Here is a 17,745-nt window from a genome sequence, read left to right on the forward strand (position 1 = left end):
CATCATAGCATTCTGCAAGATATGCTACCTTGGAGGCTTGAAACATTATCAGCACTTCTCAGCAGCAGCTTCGGTTTGTCGTTTGACAGACATCCACCTTGCCTGTAACAACAAGCACATGAAGTCTGATTTCTTTGACCTCATCTGGCTTCTGAGCCTCTAGCTTCCAGGAAGTAATTTCTGTGTCTCTGACTACATCTAAAACAGTTTTCAAGTCCTTTATTTTATTATTGTATCTCATGAAGCGGCATTTCCACTCCACTAAATCTCTTTCTTTGCCATTTTTGGCTGATTGCAGAACTGAAGCTTACCGTCTTAGGGCGTATACCCCTTTTAATCATTATGTTCATCAGCATCTTTGCTTTCTCAGTCTGATTAATTTCACACAATAATTTCCCCATCTGATTACATAAAGATATATCAGCATGAAATCCTTTCCTCTCCATCTCAATCTGCAACTCAAAAGCTTCATAAGCCATTCCATTCAGGCAAAATCTATTAATCAACATATCATATGTAACCTTGTCCAACTCAAATCCCCTTTTTTGCATCTCATTTACATACTTCATTGCCACTAACAACTCTCCAACCTTAGAATACCAATTTATTAACGGCCAATATGTATCAGCATTTGGCTTTACACCTCTATTGCTCATTCTATCGAACAACAATAGCACACTCTCTATTGACCCTAATTTACAATACCCATTTATCATCAAATTATACAAATAAGTATCAACTCTCAAACCTTTATTATGCATCTCCCCAACCAACCTTTCAGCTTCTTCGATTTTCCCATAGCTCGTATACCCATCAATCAAAAATTTATATGTCACCACATTAAATCCCACTGCTCCTTTTTCCATCAAAACTAACACCAAATCCAACTCCTCAAAATCCCGTCTTTTTGTACAAGAATCTATCAATTTATTATAAGTTATTACACTGGCTTTAATCCCTCTACCAGCCATCTCCTCCACTATCTCTCTACCTTTCTTTATATCCCCATTTCTACAACATCCATCAACCACAGCTGTCAACGAATAAACAGAAATTTCAAGAACTGTTTCTACCATTTGATAAAAGAAATCTAAAACCAACCCCAGTTCATCAGCTCTCTTAAGAGCGTTTAAATGAACAGTACAAGTTCTCTCATCAATCTTAATCCCATTATTCTTCATATAATCAAAAGTATTTGATACCTCACCAAATTTTCCATTATCAGAATTAACTTTCAGCATTAAATTAAAAAACTTTGCCATAATTTTGGACTCAAAACAACGATTCTCAAAAGTAGAAGCTATAACAAGAAAAGGGTACCTGGCATTTTCATCAATTAACAGAGATTTTAACAGAACTTCAGCATCCGAAAACAATCTGGCTTTGAGAAGCCTAGACATAAAGGTCGAGTAAACTTGAAGATCAGGCTTGAAGGAAACCAATGCTTGGTTTTTGACGACAAAGTCGAAGAAACGGAAGCATTTTGGAGGCTTTAAAATCTGGGTTTGTGAGTATATCATGGAAAGTGGTGGGATTGAGATCGGAAAAAGTAGAGGCATTGAGGGGCTTGGAAGAAGGTCTTAGGCATTGGGAGACGAGGTGTGGTAAGTGTTGATAAGGATTTGGAGAAAGGGTTGATGGGGAGGATTTTTTAATAGTTTTCAGGGTCTTGAGAAGGCTTTGGAGTGTCATTTGGGGTTAATGGAGTTTGGAACAAAACTGCAAATTCTGAACTTTTGACACCTTAAAATGAACCACTCATTGTCACACCTCTTTTCAGTCGCAGGTTTCTTTTCCGTCTATTATTATTATTATATTAAATCGTTCAAGTTTATCAAAAAAAAATCGTTCTTAGCCGATCTACATTCTCAGAATCCATTATTTTCATTAACATTTGAATGTTTGTAAGTTACAATTCTCATCTATTTACATTTTTGTTTTTAGGTCAATACCAAAAGAACCATGCATTTGTTATGTTAAATTGAAATTGAAATTAGTATATGAAATAATGAAAATCTGATTTGAGGTGTCTTTTCAATAGAGATGTTAATTTTATTAATATCTAATAAAAAGTTTAATTTTTTTATTTGAATAGAGATAAAAATAAAAATTATATTATTAGTATAAGATATGTATGATTTTAAATTTTTATTAAAAATAAATAATATAGTATTATCTCGTTCACATATTTTACATATATATTTATATATTTAATAAATAATTTTTTATTAAATAATAAAAATTATTATTTTAGATTAATTAAAATTAATATATATTTATTTAAAATATATTAATATATATTTTTAAACATATTACCTAAATATATAAAATAAAAATAAAAAAATAAATTTTAGTTTTTTATTTTTTATTTTTAAGTTTTGGGTATGAGGAATCCTCGTACGATTAAATAGCCGTGAGGTCGGAAATGACAATAAATATAAAATATTTGCAAGATATAAATATGAAGATAAATATAATATAAAAATTTAAATATAAAAAATACTTTTCTCTAGCTATATTTTTCCTATTGACATTTCTATTTTTTAGCTTGGTTGGGTTGCTGCTGTTTGGATTTTTGCCTGCCTTGACTTTGTTTGTGGGCTGCGTGTGAGTCAAAGAATGGGCCTTACTTGTTGATTCCTTCTTTTGTTCTTTTGGGTCATTTTGAGACTGGCCCGACGATCATTTCCTGAACTCTTTTGGAGCATTACTCTTTTTGGAATCTGATTTTGTCTAATTTGTGAAATACGAATAATGAAGAAAGAAGAACGGAAAAATTTTACATAAAATTTTATAGGTGAAATTCGTAAAATTTTTTATTATAAATAAATAAATTAAAATTCAAATTAAAATTAAAAATTGATAGATTAAAAAATTTTATCACATAGTTAAAATATGTAAAATTTTAAAAATTTTGATATATTTATTAAATAGATATTTTTAATAAAAATATTGATAAAATTTTTATCGTTAAATAAGTATAAATTAAATTTAAATTATAAATAATATTTGTAATAATTTGGTTATATATTTTTGACATTCATATTAAATTCTATCAAATTAAATTTTTTATAAAAATTTTTATTAAATCATTAAAAAAATTTCACAAATTTCACGTAAATAACTTCGTATAAATTTTATCCAAAGAAACACTAAAATCTCCGGTCACGGTCTGCTGTCTTGTCTTAAAACAGTTTTCTATATATAATTGCAATTATCATTGAATTTTACTCACTGCCGGAAGCAACCCTTAACATACGTTGTCACTGGGACGGTGAACTAATCCGTTATCGAAGGTTTCAGGTCGATCCAATTTTATGAGATCGAATTTTTTTTTTGAAATTCAAGTTTTGGATAAGGTCAAATAGAGTTATGAAACAATCGAAGTTGAGTTTGCTTAAAATTTGATCCGATTTGATATTATATAAAAAATTATTTTTTAATTAATTATTTAATTATTTATTTATATATTTTTTATTAATTTCAAATCGGATCGGATGCGATTTATATGGTATCGAAATCGGATTATATCGAGTTTGAGTATGAAAAAACAAAAAAAATTTTTGAGTAAAATCGAATTTGAATTTAATAAAACATAAAATTGAATCGAGTTCGATGCGAGCAAAATTCGCTTCGAATCCGACCCGATATCAACTTTAATTGTCACCTTTGCAAAGCGCAACCAACTGTCTAGAATGACAAAAATTAATTTACTTTGATATTTGATTGATTGATGAAAAAATAAAAGAGTAATTGTATCTTTCTAAGCTAGTATTTGTTAATCAATGTAAAAAATCCCAGAAACCCACCACAAAGATTACAATTGAAGTTTAAAATTTCTCAGTTTCTCAATGAAAAAGATGATATCATGGGGTTTTTGAGAATTTAATGCTTTTTTTTCTGTAAGATTTGATTTGTAAAGGAAGAGCATTTGAACATGACTCTTTTAATCGAGGATACATATAAATACATATTCTGGGCAGGAAAAAGTGCCTCATATACGCTGTTGTCATCTGAAATAATCACATGACATCATTGTTTTGCCAAATGAGTGGTGTGATTGTGATCACATTTCTCCATGATTCTGACTTCTGAGGTAGATTATTTTAAAAAGAGTTTCCATCCTTGGTATTTCAGTCGGTTTCCTCTGCATGCACTAAAAACCAGAAACCTCATTATGTTCATTGTAAAGTAACCACTTAATTTAGCCCTCAGCTAATGTAGCCTGAGCTGCTGTAAAAATCACCATAACTGCACCATTCAAATTCATTATTAATGGCTCCCCTTGATTTTCTTTTTTCAGTCCAAACAAGAAAGATCTGATGCCAGAGACCGATGCTGGTCCTTCACTTCCATGTCTGCCACGTGAACACCCAGTGCTCTATCAGATGGACCACAAATCCGACATTGGGGGACCATTGGGGCTTTTTAGGTCCACTCAAAGGTATGGAACATGTTTTCATTTGACAATAATTTGCAGAGGCAATCGAGCGTGCCTTGGTTGTCTAGTCTGATTTTTCATATACATATGTATCACGCATGAATAGTTTTGATTCGACGATTTTGACATACGATAGTCTTCAGCAGGTTCTTCACGCCTACAATAGCTTTTTATACAATTGCGTATTGATTTTGATTCGATTCAGATGTCAAAGAAAAGATTACATGAGTGTGGCTATAGCCATGTTCATACACAGATACCGTATCAAAAACTAAGAGACGCTTCCTGAAATTAAGTAGATGTGTAGAAATGAAAATTAAGAAATAGCTTTGATTTATTTAAATCAGAAACACATGCAGTACTCAAAAAGAAATTTTGGAGATATATTTAAGTCTTCATCTTTGATGATGGAATGCTGAAGCATGGAATTTATCAGAATTAACATGGAAGGTCTAGCCGTCCAGGGATGAATGATTGGAGACCTAAGAGAGTATTGCCCAAGCATTCAGTTACAGTACTGCCTTATACCGAAAGCTTAATAAGCTTCAACTTCTCTAACTCCAACCAACGTATAATTGAGTGGTAAAAAAAGTACATTCCTTTTTTTGTTATTTGAATTTAAATATGCTCATAAGTTGTAGTAAGATAATTTTTCATGAATTTGTTAAACCCATTTTAAATAATTTGCTTTGACTAACTTGAAGAGAAAATGTACAGGAAAAAAACTCAATGTTGAAGTCCTCGTTAATATTTTTTTTAGCCAATATGTGCATTTCCCATCTGCTGTTTTGTTAGCTAGCTTCCGCATGTAGCAGCCTTTTATCGAGGCCAAGATGGGTTGGAAACTAACCATTACGTATCATTTGTTCAAGCACTAGCTATCATCTGATCGAAAGTCTGATTCATCGTTTGAAAAGGGATCCTATTTTGGTCTTGTCATAGCATTCAAAACGTACCATGCACTTCAACTTTCATTATTAGCAAATACTAAATCCACATTAGAAGAAAAAGGTTATCACCCACGATTAAGATCAGTTATCGATATAATTTTTGGGTTGTAATTTGATTGAATAAACAGTTATCTTTCATGGTCAACAATGTTTTCTGAAAGAGATTATCTTTAGCCTTTTGACAGCTAATGCAAATAGAAGACAGGAAAAACAATATAGACTTGATTCTAATTAAGCAAATGTATAAAGTATGCAAAGCCGAAATCTATATGGGAAAAGAGATCCCCAAGATTAACGAAGTATTGCGTAAACCAACAAATCTAATGAGAAGAGAAAATCTCAAATAAAGTAACCACTGCGGAAGTTGAATTTCTAAAGATGAAAACCAAATCATCAGAAGCTAATGCTTTAGTCCTTACCTTGACTAGTTATTGTAGCAAATAACAGTAAATTAATATATAGTACTAATTCCTGTAAACACAGCAATAGGCGTATGCATAACTGCAAAAGTGTACTAGCTGCAGCCATTGTACAATCTATATGAATGATCCCTTGCCTATCGTTATTTTCAAGTATATCAGAGAAAATTTAAAATGGGGACCACTAATCAATGATGATGAGACTTCAATTTTCTAATCCAGTCATCTGTATATACTGTTTTATTATAAGACTAAAGGAGGAAATTACCAAATAGAAAAGCCAGCTAAGAGTTATGTTTATATGTGTATTAACTAGTTCTTGTCAAAGTTGAAAAACAAGAATTTTCTGATCAATTTTTCTTTCAAACCTAGCATATTACTTGTCAAAGTTGAAAGTTTCATTGAGTTTTAATAGGTTTAGAACTATTGGTTGAGTAATTTGTAAGAGCTGTCTAGTGATCACAAATACCAACCAGAAGCCAAATTGTATATTTGGTACGCTAGTTCTGAACATGAAATATTGAACAACATTTGGTTGCTGATATGATTGTTCTATATACTATATCAATAAGAGAAGTCGAAGATCACAAAATTTATACGTGTATGGAGTTCAAAAAAGGAACTGACATAAAACTTGGAGAGATAGATATGGTCAAAGACAAAGTAGACTAGAAATGGCATGTGAATATAGAAGAACAGATTGGAGAAGCGAAATAAACTAAGGGCTCAACTTCCAATGCTGACTAGTACAAAGTTCCACGTATAATACTTGCTCTATATGTACGACCCAGATGAGAATCCTGAAAGATTTTTCTGCTAAATTCAAACAAGAAACTGGCTCAAAGAGTACAGTAAGAACCTGCATGTCCAACATATATATGAATTCAACAGAAAGAGCTTAATAAGCCAAACGTAGAGAAGAACCCAGTTCTAACTGATTGAAGTTAGAACATGCAAAAGGAAACTTGATTCAAATATGCATGTTATACATGTAGTACTGCTATTTTCTTGGCTGAACCCTTTATTTTCTCTTTGAAGAAAAACAGACTCCACAAAAGATTTGCCAAAATTAGTACTTATAAGGCTAACTTATATCTTTATAAGAGTTGATATATCTTAATAAATGCAGTAAAGGAAGGGTTAAGCTGAAAGAAACTATATACGGGCATATGCTCTTAATATATAGAGAAGAGAATATGAGTACCAAAGCTTGGAAAGTGATAGAGGCACACAGATATCCATAATTTTGCAGACTGAAGAAGCAAATTTAGAGATATATATTATGAAGAAATTGCTAGGGTACTAGTATTATTGAAGGGATGAAAAATAAGTGTGACGTCTGAATAGTCTTCAGAGAGAGATCTTGTTTAAGAGTCCAAGTTGCAAAGATGCGTCTCTGGTGGTTTGGTCCACCAACAAGGGTGATGGGTGATTAATGCAACACGAACAATGGCAATGACACTGTGACATGTTCCCACCATGATCTCTCTTCCACATTGAAGTTCCGCAGAGCAGTTCCAATTTTCAACGATCCACTAATTCTACAGACAAAAATCCACTTGGAAAAATGTTCACAATTTTTTTATGTAATCAAATATATTTTGAATCTTTTCGACAAAGGTGGTGGGCAGTTAGCTATTTAGCTGATATCATCAAATACCATAAACAAACAAATCTAAAACACCTCCTTTCTCTCACCTTTTTCCTGAGTTCACAGTTTCTGCTCAAAACACTCTCATGGAGCCATCCAACATCTAGTTGCCTTCATCGAGGCTCATTAGACTAACACCATCCTTACCAGAAAGATTGTTCCTTGGCCAATATATCTGCAACCCCACAAGCAAAAATCATTGATGAAATAATGAAAATCAAATATCTGCAAAGTACAAGAATGGATCTAATTTCTTTTAATAGAGGAGGGGACATGGATTGATAAAAATTCACCTTTTTGACATATCCCATCTCAATAGCTTCTTGTGTCAAGGCTCTACCTTTTTTAGTTCCAGGCAAAGTCCCCCTCCATGAAAGAGTACCCCATTTTCGCCGCAGCAATATATTTGGCTCAGAAGAATAATCATAGATCTGCAAGTCAAAGTCCTTTTCAAACAGCATAGCAGACACTATTTGTTAGAATTATAACTTACCCCTGCAAAGAGCAGAAAAGAAAAAAAAATACCCTTTATTAATTGGATTTAATGGAGATACCCTTTGTTAAAGAATACCCCATGAAATTAAGATTGAAGTAAGTATAAAATAAAATACTATACCCACCTGACAACAACAGAAAAGAAGAGAGAGGGGAACTTGCAAAGAGCGAACCATCTTGTTTTTGTTGATGTTATGATGCAGAAATGCATAGTGGCAAACTGTACCTTAAAACTGAGGGAAAGAATCCTCTTTTTTTTTCTTTGTATAGTCGTTTATTGCCGATGCAGCATCATCAAGATTCTCACTTTCAAAGAACTTTGGCAATAAAATTGGAAAGGGAAGACGGGGGAAAAGAGGGTTAGTATTATCATCACCACCGTGCGTTTGATTGTGAATCTTGATGATGCTACACCAGCAAACAACGACTGTCAATCTATCTATCTATCCAAATATCATTGCACATATAGAAATAGAAAAGGAGAGAAGAGAAAGAAAAAGTAGAGATGAAACATTTGAGTTTGACCCAAACGACCAAAGATGATGGAAAATTTTTGCAGAAAAAAAAAAGTGAAAGATTTTATATCCAGAAGTTACTCGCTTATTATGTTTTTTTTTTTCTTGTAAGAAAATTCGGTACATTTAGCATCAAAGGGGGCAGAGTAGCAGATGTGGCATGTTACCGGTGGTTGAAACATAAAGTGATTACGTGAGGGCTACCCAAGAAGAATCTAACAAGTTGAAGTGTTGAACTCGATCTTTATAAACAAACAAGAACAACCACAAACCCTATTTTCCTTCTTTATAAAAGTAGCTATGACGTAAAAAAAAAAAAAAAGGAAGTTAAATACATATTTCATAGGAGAAAAAGAAAACAGGAGTTTCTATGAAACCAGAAACTGTGATCAGAAGCTAAGCTGCTAGTATCAAAAATCCTTTGAAACTGTGATATCTCATTGCGAATTAAAATACCCATGTCGAAAAACTACATCTTTTGGACTAGAAATTTAGCCAACACACTCGTAGCAGAACCAATGCCCCAAATGCCTTAGAAAAAAACATTAAAACAAGCAAGAAAGATGGGAAAATCTTGAGAACTCAACTCCATATATATGGAAGGAGCTAGCAGAAATAGAAACTATATAGCCAAGCTGAGATCTACATGTAGCTAATGGCAAAGGATTTGGAGATTATAAGAGAACAGAAGAAAAGAACAAGGAAAGGAAAGAGAAAGAGGGTTTTGGTTTCACACAGGCAGCGAGTACATTAGTAGGTGTGGCAAACAGGTTAATTAATTACTATTGACAAGAACAAATGGAAAGAAAAACCCTAAAAACGGTTTCCACCGGTGTTGCACTCCTTGCCATTGGAAAATAAATAAAATAATAAGTGGAATTGACAGATTCCTTCCATCAAGCCTCCTCCTGAGCAGGGCCCCACGTCCGTACAATCTGATGTGGCTGATGCAGATTTTCCTTTTCATTTTGTTGGCCACTTCACTCTCTTTTTTTCTTTTCAATCATCATGATTGGGAAATAGAACATGGATATTCAACAGCAGATGCTTTCTTTTTGCTTCTTTTTTAGAAATTTGATGCAGCTATTAACTTTTATCACATCACCAATTTTTTTCTTATTGGACCATGCATTAATACAAGATTTTGGCTTTTCTCTTTAATCATTAGCCGTATATTACTTCTGATCAGATGGCTGGTTAATTGTTGAAAGAACTAGAAAGGACAAGTAAACTTTTCCATCCACTTGCAACTCTTTAAATTAAAAATTAATGAATTTTACATTCGAGTATTTAATTTGGTAATTAACATATGATTTTTTATTTAAACAGTAACATTCCAACACTTTTAATAAAAAATTAATTATGAACTTTTTGAAAATAAAAATCAAATTGGGTTATTATAGCCATGAATTAAGATATGAGTAGTGAAAGTTTTAATGTATGCTTTTGGATAGGTAAAATAACACATGATGAATGATCATATCTTAATTAATTCAAAATATTCAAATGATCACATAAATAAAACCATCGAATTAAAGGCCATAAAAGCAAATCCTGAAGAGGTGTAGTGTAGCTTGCTCAAAACCAAATTTTACTAATGTAAATTGAAGCAATAATATATTTTTTATATTAAAAATTGCAAATATTGTGATCCAAATGTTATCCTATTCAAAATTTATTTTTGAAATAGACAAAATAAACAGTTAGACTTAAGTTCTGAATTTTATTTTGCCCTTCTTTCAACTTTGTAGATTGTAGCTAATAAAATTTTCTTTTGTTAATTAACTTTCTGTTTCATTTGAATATAAAAATCCTCATTCTGTTGATAATAGATCACCACGATGTATATGTTTGGTTTATTTATTTATTACTAACATTTTTTTTATAATGGTTTCGTCAAATATATTTAAGTTAATATTTGATATATTATCAATATATATTTTTAATTTTATAAGCGATATTAAAATATTAACACATATCTTATTTTTATTTTTAATTAATTTATTTTTATATTTTTAATTATATTTTAAATAATATGTATTATCCTTTTAACTCGACCTGTAAAATTTAAAGATTTTCTTATCAATATATTCTGATACGATCATGTAACAATGCAATCATTCCACGGTAACACATGTATAAATGCCAAAACCATAAATGGAAATTGGGAGTTTACTGACTCCATCAAGAACAATGACAGCTAGCACAAAAACTCTTACAATGATGAAATTTTATTACTTTTTTTTTTACGTGTTGTTGTCTAATATTCAAATTTTTTTTTTAATTTAATACTATCAAGATATGAACTTTTGATTATTGAAATTAAAAAATTAATATTTTTTCAACAGAACATATAATTGTTGACTTCATATTCAATTTTCATTAATTAGGACAATATATTTGAACCTGAGATCAGATGTTGCATGTAACAAGTAACATAATAATCATGATAACATGTAACATATTTAAAAAAAAAAAACAAGAGGCCAATATGCTTCTTTTAGACAATGTAATACACATCCCATGCATATAAAGCCTCAATTAAACAAGAATACAAAAGAAAAAAGAAAAGAAAAGAAAAGGATAGTGATTGGATAGATAGAAGGTATGTTGTTGGCCATAAAATGATGATTGGCCTTTAGAGAGTCAAAATTGTGCCACGCCTTTGACATTTTAGCCACTTCATCTACCCCGTCTTCCCATCTAATTATTTGGCCTAACTCTCCCATCCATTTCCATATTACTATGACAAATTGTTAAAAGCCATTTCTCCAAAAAAATGTTAGAAGGAAAAAACATAAGAAAAATGATGAGGGAGGAAGAAAAGTATTAGGGGTATTATTGGGTTCAAAGTGCAAAAGGGTTTTTTCATTTATTAGAGACTGTAAGCAGATAACCAAATATATTTTTAATTTTTGGATCGGCTTAACATGTATAGCATCATATTAGCTTGATCACGTCATCAATTTATCTTATAGATGTCTCATCTTTCATCTATAAATATGATCATTCAGATACTATCTAAAGCTTTTGCTTTCTTAAATTTCTCTTTATTTTACTTTTTTTTTATTTTACTCTTCTTCTGACTTCTTATAATCGACTTCTAACTTGAATGTCGAAGTGTAAGCACAAAAAATACTTCTACTTTTGTTATTAATCGCTTTTTTTTATATAATTTTAGGATTTTATCTCTCAATTTGAAACTCGGCACAAATAAAAATAAGTTTTAACTTCTTCCAAAACTAATCAAAACTACTCAAATATCCTTAAAGACTGATATGAAATTTATATGAGATGAAAGAGTTTTACGAACATATTGAAATACATATGTCAAATGAATTGATTGAAAATTTCCTATTTAATGTAACATATCAGTTTTATTTACAACTTTCAACCAAGTGTTTAATTAATTTCATTGCTAATGAATTGAAAAGGTTTATTTTTTATTTTTTTATGTTTGAAGTTATCAAATATTGAACTTATATCACGTATGCTTTGCATTTTAATGCTTTAAATTAAAATTAAAATTATTTATGGGTTTATAAATTTAATTAATTTTTTCTTGGTAGTAGTACTATTTAATTTTAAATTGAAGAAGTGTAAGAATTTTGAGAAAAGAAAAGGGTGAGAAAGTTGTGGTTCCAATGCTGAGAAGAACGGTGGGCCGGGGAAGTATCACGTGGGAAGCACGGTGGTTCCAATGGTGGAAACCGTACGTACGGGGCCACTACTCCATGTGACAATGGGGCTGGGTGAAGGACAGTGTGTCGACGACAGTCTGTGTTACTTCCTTTCATATATTTCCCCTTCGTCCACTCCTAATGCTCCCCTATCATCCTTTTGGCCTTTTGCTTTCATATTTGAGCTTGAGTGATCTTGGCCAATTTCTTTTTTCCTTTTTAATTACTAACAAAAAAAAAACCATTTATTTTGTTTCTTATTAGCCTTTGAAAAAGCATTTTGCATGGATTTTTGACTTTTCAAATTCAAGTTACATATTGTTGACTGTTGATGTCATTGTGATCTTGTCAAGAGTACACGAGGCGTAATTGGTCCCATTCACCAAGCCAATTGGCAATTGCCAACACGCTACTGATAATATACTTGGGTTTGCAAAAGACTTCAATTTTCCTTAATTTTCTATATGAATATGATCTCTTTTTTTTTTCCACTTCAATTAATTAACCACTTCAATTAATTAAATTATTTGACACTCTTAATCTAAAGTCCCATGATCTATAACTCCTAATGCATGGGAAGTCGGATTCTACTTCCATTTTTGTGGTTGATGAGAAACTGTATATAAGCAGTTGTAGAAGTTGGTGAAGTTATCCATCAAGTGGATCTATTGTAAATGCTTGGCCCCTTAGCTAGATTCTGACCATTTCGTTGCAGTTCAGGCAATCAGCCCCTCTATATCCAGTGGGTGGTTTTTGCTCTTGCTGCCGTTTATTCTGACAGATCATCTGTTTCAAGTTCAGACAACCTTTTTTGAAACAGCAACTTGGAATGCATGATGATCATAAAAAGCCCCAAAAAGGGTTTCAAGGGCACAAGATAATTTCTTGGAGATAGCTAGCTGTTCATTGTAGACTTCCAAACAGGAGAGGCGAGATAATAGCTTCGGAAATAATGGAGCATGTTCGTTACAATCTATCAAATGTATTCGCCCTGGAAATCAGTTTAAAGGCAGAAGGCAATGTACCATTCGTAATTCTTAAATATTTTGTCCATTCAAGGAATGGTGGGAGATTGGGAAATATCATCAGACTGAAATGGGACATCGGTGGACGATGTAAGGTTACCAGGCAGTCCAAATAAGATGATAAGAATAAATTAGTCCTTTGAAATTCGGCTGCTTTAATTTTCAAGCCATTGAGAATTGAGTATCGATGTTCCTAAAACAAGCCCCAGTACAATATAAAACACATCTGCTAACAAATTTCATTGTCTTATTGCTTTATTTTTGTTTGCGTAGCCTGTTTGAACAAGAATGCTATCTTATTAAAGTCTTATAAGGTAAAGTTTTGAAGAATTTATTTTCATACATAAGATTGAAGCAAGGGCATATTGTATAAAGAGTTTATATATTCTTTATCATGCATCAATGATTTAAATTCAATAAATTGCGCACTTAAATATTTAATTTGAACGATAAATTTATATATTTTTATTTGAAAAAATAGATTTAATTTCTTTGATAGTTTAAAAAAAATTGCATGATTGTTCTTAATGAAAAAATTAAAATTATTTTATATATTATTTGTTATGGTGTTATTCTAATTTTTATTGAACACATGTAGTAAGTGTAGTGGATTTACGTGGATTATTGGTATCCTTTTTAAGTGTGAAAAAAGGCCATGTTTGATGTCAGCAGCAGGAGGTACTTCAGCTTGCAGCTTTGAAGCTATGCATCAGCATGGCATTAGAAGCCAAGCCATTTCATCATCCTCTTCTTCTTCTCCTCCTTATGAGTTTGTGCTTTTGTGGACACAACCCTTCGAATTTTTTATTAAAAAAAAAGTTCGGGACTTTTAATTGTACAGGAAGATACCAAAAATAATTCTATAAGATACGAAAATTTGAACAATCGAGTAGCGACACTATCGATCTGATCTCTGCAACTGCTTCATCATGTAATGATGGAAGACATAATTATTTTTCTTGGGAATTCTACAAATTGGCCACCCATGGTCTCCTCCACTTGCTATCTATAACTTCTGTTTCACATAATTTTTTGCAATTAAGCAAACGAAAAGAACATTATTTTAATCATACATCCCTTGAAGAATAAGTACTAAACTTAGAATACTAATTCACATGACATGGGGATCTTAAGCAAATTTCTTTGATTCTGCATGTATATCCTTGTTCAAGGATTGACAGTGCTGTTTTCTTTGTCTGATGGCTAATCTTTGTTTTGAAAGGTCACCGACCATATATATATGACAATCCGAATTTTCTAAATCATGCATGTCATTTTTTTTCTTGGATTAATTATTTGGATGCACTAACTAGTTGAATTTTTTTAAAAGCATAAAAAATATATATATTAAACCCTTCATCTTGTAACCTCACAACCGAGAAAACCAAAGCAATTTTTAATGCCGGCTTCATTAAAATAATTAACCTTAATTTGTTTCATCCCACAACATTAGTTCACTTTTTGAGGGTTTAGCTTTGAAATGTGAATCAAAACATTTTCATAATCATCTGATTTTGGACTATAAAAATGGCTCTAAATTATTTGAAACACATTGATAGAAGCAAAATTTTGTTGTTCAGAGGGACAGAATAAGAGACAAAATAAAAGTGTGATAATCAGAAAGTTGCCTCGAAAATGTCTTTGGGTAATGGGGGACTGTACTAATTACTCGGGGCAAAGGAGGGTGGTGAGGTCCATGGACATAGAATCTAGACTAGCTCCATTACTTGGCCTAACAGTAGTGGAAGCTGGGCTAACACAGGAGGGTTGTGCCTAAAAGATGAAATAGGAAATTTGGGCTTGAATTAATTTGAGAAACGTGATTGGGCTCTAAGTCCAAATCTGGATGATCTAGAACTAGATGGTGTAATTTGGGCACCTCATTCTATTCCCAGTTCAATGTCCAAAAACCCCCAGACGATGAGAAAAAGGAAAATTTTGTTGTTATTATGTTTGTTTCTCATCACTTCTTCTTATTTTTATTTATTTATTTAAATACTTTGTTATCATTGATGCTTTTAATAAAACAATATTCATAGCAGATTCTCGTGGCGGATTCCCCTACCACTAGCTACTCTCTTATTTTTGGGTTCTTCTCCAACAATTGCTTTTTTTCCATTTATTTTTCTTCTGAAAATTTTCTCTTCTTCCCAGGGTAACCTACACTCTTTTCTATCTAATTTTTTTTTTCTCTTTTTTCACAACTTGGTTGCTTTGTATTTCATATTTCTAGAAATTCCATCTTGGGTTCTTTTTTTTTTTAGCTGAACTTTATAGATTTTCAGTGAATTCTAGGGGTTTGAATTATTGGGTTTTTTTTTTTTTGTTTTGCTAAGTTTTTAATGTCTTGGATTTGATTTAATGTGGGTTTGCTTTAGTTTTGCAGGTAAGCTTGGTGACAGTGAGAAATCATTCAATTATTTTACTGCAAAGTTTGGTTTTTTAAGGGGAGACGTGGTATTGAAAAGTTGGGGTTTTGGTGATTGAAGGCGATTGGGCCACAATCAAATCGGGTCAGTCTCTTTTCTATTATTATTTAAAAAATTAATTTCCCTGGCTTTAATATTTCTCTTAGAGTTGGCTTGTATTTTCTATGAAGAATTTTGTTCCTTTTTTTTTTTTTTTAGTATTCTGTGGAATTTTAGCTTTGGGTCTGTTTCTTGAGCTGAATTCTTTGGGTTCGAGTAAGATATGTGGATTATAAGAAGCTTTGCATTGTAGGCTTTGAAGATACTTGCGTTTTCAATGTTATGGTTACTCTTGTTACAAAGATTGGATATTGTAGTGAATTCTAGAGTAGCAGGGGTATTTGGTTAGAGAATGCTGTAAGAGTGAGTCTGTGAGAGCGCTTATATGAGTTCCTTAGAATTGATGCTTCACAGAATTGTGGGAATTTTGTTGCCCATCGTGCTATGAATTGAATAGGACTATTTTAATAGATTATATGAACAGACCTTTACATGTCCCTTTGGGGTTTTGGTTGTTGATGCAATAGGCTCAACAGTCGTTTGTGATAAAAGAATTCGTAAGACAGTCGTATTATTTTACCATCCAAAGTATGTCAATGTGGATATGGTTCTCGCTTAATGCCAAATATCTCTCCAGTTGCATAGAAATAAACGAGGATTTATTTGAATCCTTTAATTTATCAAAGAGCTTTTCCATCAGAAACAACATTTTGTTTTCCAATGTTTTTACATAAGCCCAAAATTTATTGCTTGTGTAAAAAATCTTACTAAATAAGAAGGCATTTTAGTTCACAGGTGACCCTGTAAAATACATCTGAATGTCAGTTACATATACATTTCACTAAATAAGAGGATTCATCTGTGTAGATGCTACCTGTGGGTAGGGAAAAGATGTTTTACTCATACTCTCTAAATGATTCTACTTTGTATTTCTTAGACAACTTAAGATACTTTGATCATTCTTGATGCTTAAGTTGAATGGCTTTTGCTTATGATAGCAAGGAAGGCCCTTCTGTTGGAGGCAGAATTCGTTTTCAAGTCTTCCAGAACGCAATTCAAAACAGCTGATGAGCTTAAAGCCTCATCTTATATATTCTTGACCTCTAGCAAACTTTCCCTAGACTATAATGTCCTAGTATTCATCACTCTAGCTTCAATGGAGCCTTCTTGAATTCTTTTTTCATGGTTGTTTTTCTTTGCAACGTCACAAGTATTTGGGTTTTTCTTTAGTTGTTAAGTTTACATGTTGCTTTGTTAAACTTTGAAAGGCTTACAGTAGAAATAATTGCTTTATTTCCGGCTTACTTGTGTCCTGTAGTGTCACTGCTCAGTATGAACAAACAAGGTGGTGAAGATCAAGTAAGTCATGCAATCTTGGTGATTATTTGGACTACTAAAAATTTACAGAGTTTAAACTTGTAGTCTTTTTGTTCAGGATGAAGCAACTGTCATGGGGTTTGAAGTGCCAAGATCACCTGATTCAAGTTATAATAATGCGTTCCCTGGGAGTGAAGATGATGCACGTGACCCACCAGTTGTACCTCCACACCTGCATCAAACCTTGTTTAGCTACCCTGCAAGCATGAATGTTTCTGGGAATCTTCCTTTGCCAGAAAATGTGATTCTAAATCATCTTTATATTGAAAACCGAGAGGCGCCAAGATCTGTAGTTGCACTTGGGTTCACTCAGCGCTTCCGTTCGAAGTACGTTACAGTTGTGCTGTACAAACCAGTTCCAAGAAGTGGGAGTACCAGTACTCAACATATGAATAGAGAATAGAGCTTCACGTTGGGTAGGTTGATTTGCCCTTGTGACGGAATTAGTTGCAATAGACTCAAATGCAGAATTAGCAGAAAGAATATTTATTGGTTTCACAGCAGTTAATGACCTAGGGGTTGTACATTGAACCCGAAAATTAACATTTGACTTAAAATATTAGTTATGTTATGAGGGTTGTGAGCTTGTTTGGTGCCAAGGTATGGTTCCAAACTTAAAGCTATTGTAGTTGTGGGCATTGAATTAATGGATTGGTTCATTTTGATAGGTATGTCTGCCATCAGATAGCTTTGTGATATGTTTGATCAGTACTATCTAAACTCT

At 32.3% G+C, this 17,745-nt stretch overlaps 2 protein-coding genes and 1 long non-coding RNA gene across 10 annotated transcripts; 1 reads left to right on the plus strand and 2 right to left on the minus strand.

Annotated features, from left to right (window-relative positions):
- Positions 1-91: 91 nt before the first annotated feature.
- LOC111284825 (uncharacterized) lies at positions 92-1,697 on the minus strand. 2 transcript variants are annotated; one of them, XM_089761856.1, is made up of 2 exons: positions 1,321-1,456; positions 92-1,033 (listed from the first exon to the last, which is right to left on the minus strand). In XM_089761856.1, the coding sequence occupies exons 1-2, from the start codon at positions 1,331-1,333 to the stop codon at positions 228-230; spliced, it is 819 nt and encodes a 272-aa protein (XP_089617982.1). In that variant the 5' UTR covers positions 1,334-1,456; the 3' UTR covers positions 92-227. The 2 variants fall into 2 exon arrangements, with proteins under 2 accessions (XP_089617982.1, XP_022729540.2); XM_022873805.2 differs by having other exon boundaries at positions 92-1,697.
- A 5,367-nt stretch (positions 1,698-7,064) lies between these two features.
- On the minus strand, positions 7,065-9,297 carry LOC149518359 (uncharacterized). Of its 3 annotated transcripts, XR_016343307.1 has the most exons (4): positions 8,082-9,297; positions 7,755-7,907; positions 7,509-7,636; positions 7,065-7,351 (listed from the first exon to the last, which is right to left on the minus strand). It is a non-coding gene; the product is annotated as an uncharacterized LOC149518359 (long non-coding RNA). The 3 variants fall into 3 exon arrangements; XR_016343306.1 differs by having other exon boundaries at positions 7,065-7,636; positions 8,082-9,295; XR_016343308.1 differs by having other exon boundaries at positions 7,065-7,636; positions 7,755-7,956; positions 8,082-9,281.
- Positions 9,298-15,108: 5,811 nt separating this feature from the next.
- LOC111286518 (SNF1-related protein kinase regulatory subunit beta-3-like) lies at positions 15,109-17,692 on the plus strand. Of its 5 annotated transcripts, XM_022876530.2 has the most exons (5): positions 15,109-15,127; positions 15,219-15,331; positions 15,563-15,689; positions 16,963-17,003; positions 17,080-17,692. In XM_022876530.2, exons 4-5 carry the CDS (start codon positions 16,977-16,979, stop codon positions 17,422-17,424), a joined length of 372 nt encoding a protein of 123 aa, XP_022732265.1. In that variant the 5' UTR covers positions 15,109-15,127; positions 15,219-15,331; positions 15,563-15,689; positions 16,963-16,976; the 3' UTR covers positions 17,425-17,692. The 5 variants fall into 5 exon arrangements, with proteins under 5 accessions (XP_022732265.1, XP_022732266.1, XP_022732263.1 ...); XM_022876528.2 differs by lacking the exon at positions 15,109-15,127 and having other exon boundaries at positions 15,155-15,331; positions 15,555-15,689; XM_022876527.2 differs by lacking the exon at positions 15,109-15,127 and having other exon boundaries at positions 15,155-15,331.
- Positions 17,693-17,745: the final 53 nt, after the last annotated feature.

The sequence above is a fragment of the Durio zibethinus genome, chromosome 6 (genome assembly GCF_047325235.1).
Source record: "Durio zibethinus cultivar Kanyao isolate XHJ-2024 chromosome 6, ASM4732523v1, whole genome shotgun sequence".
Classification (NCBI taxonomy): Eukaryota; Viridiplantae; Streptophyta; class Magnoliopsida; order Malvales; family Malvaceae; genus Durio; species Durio zibethinus.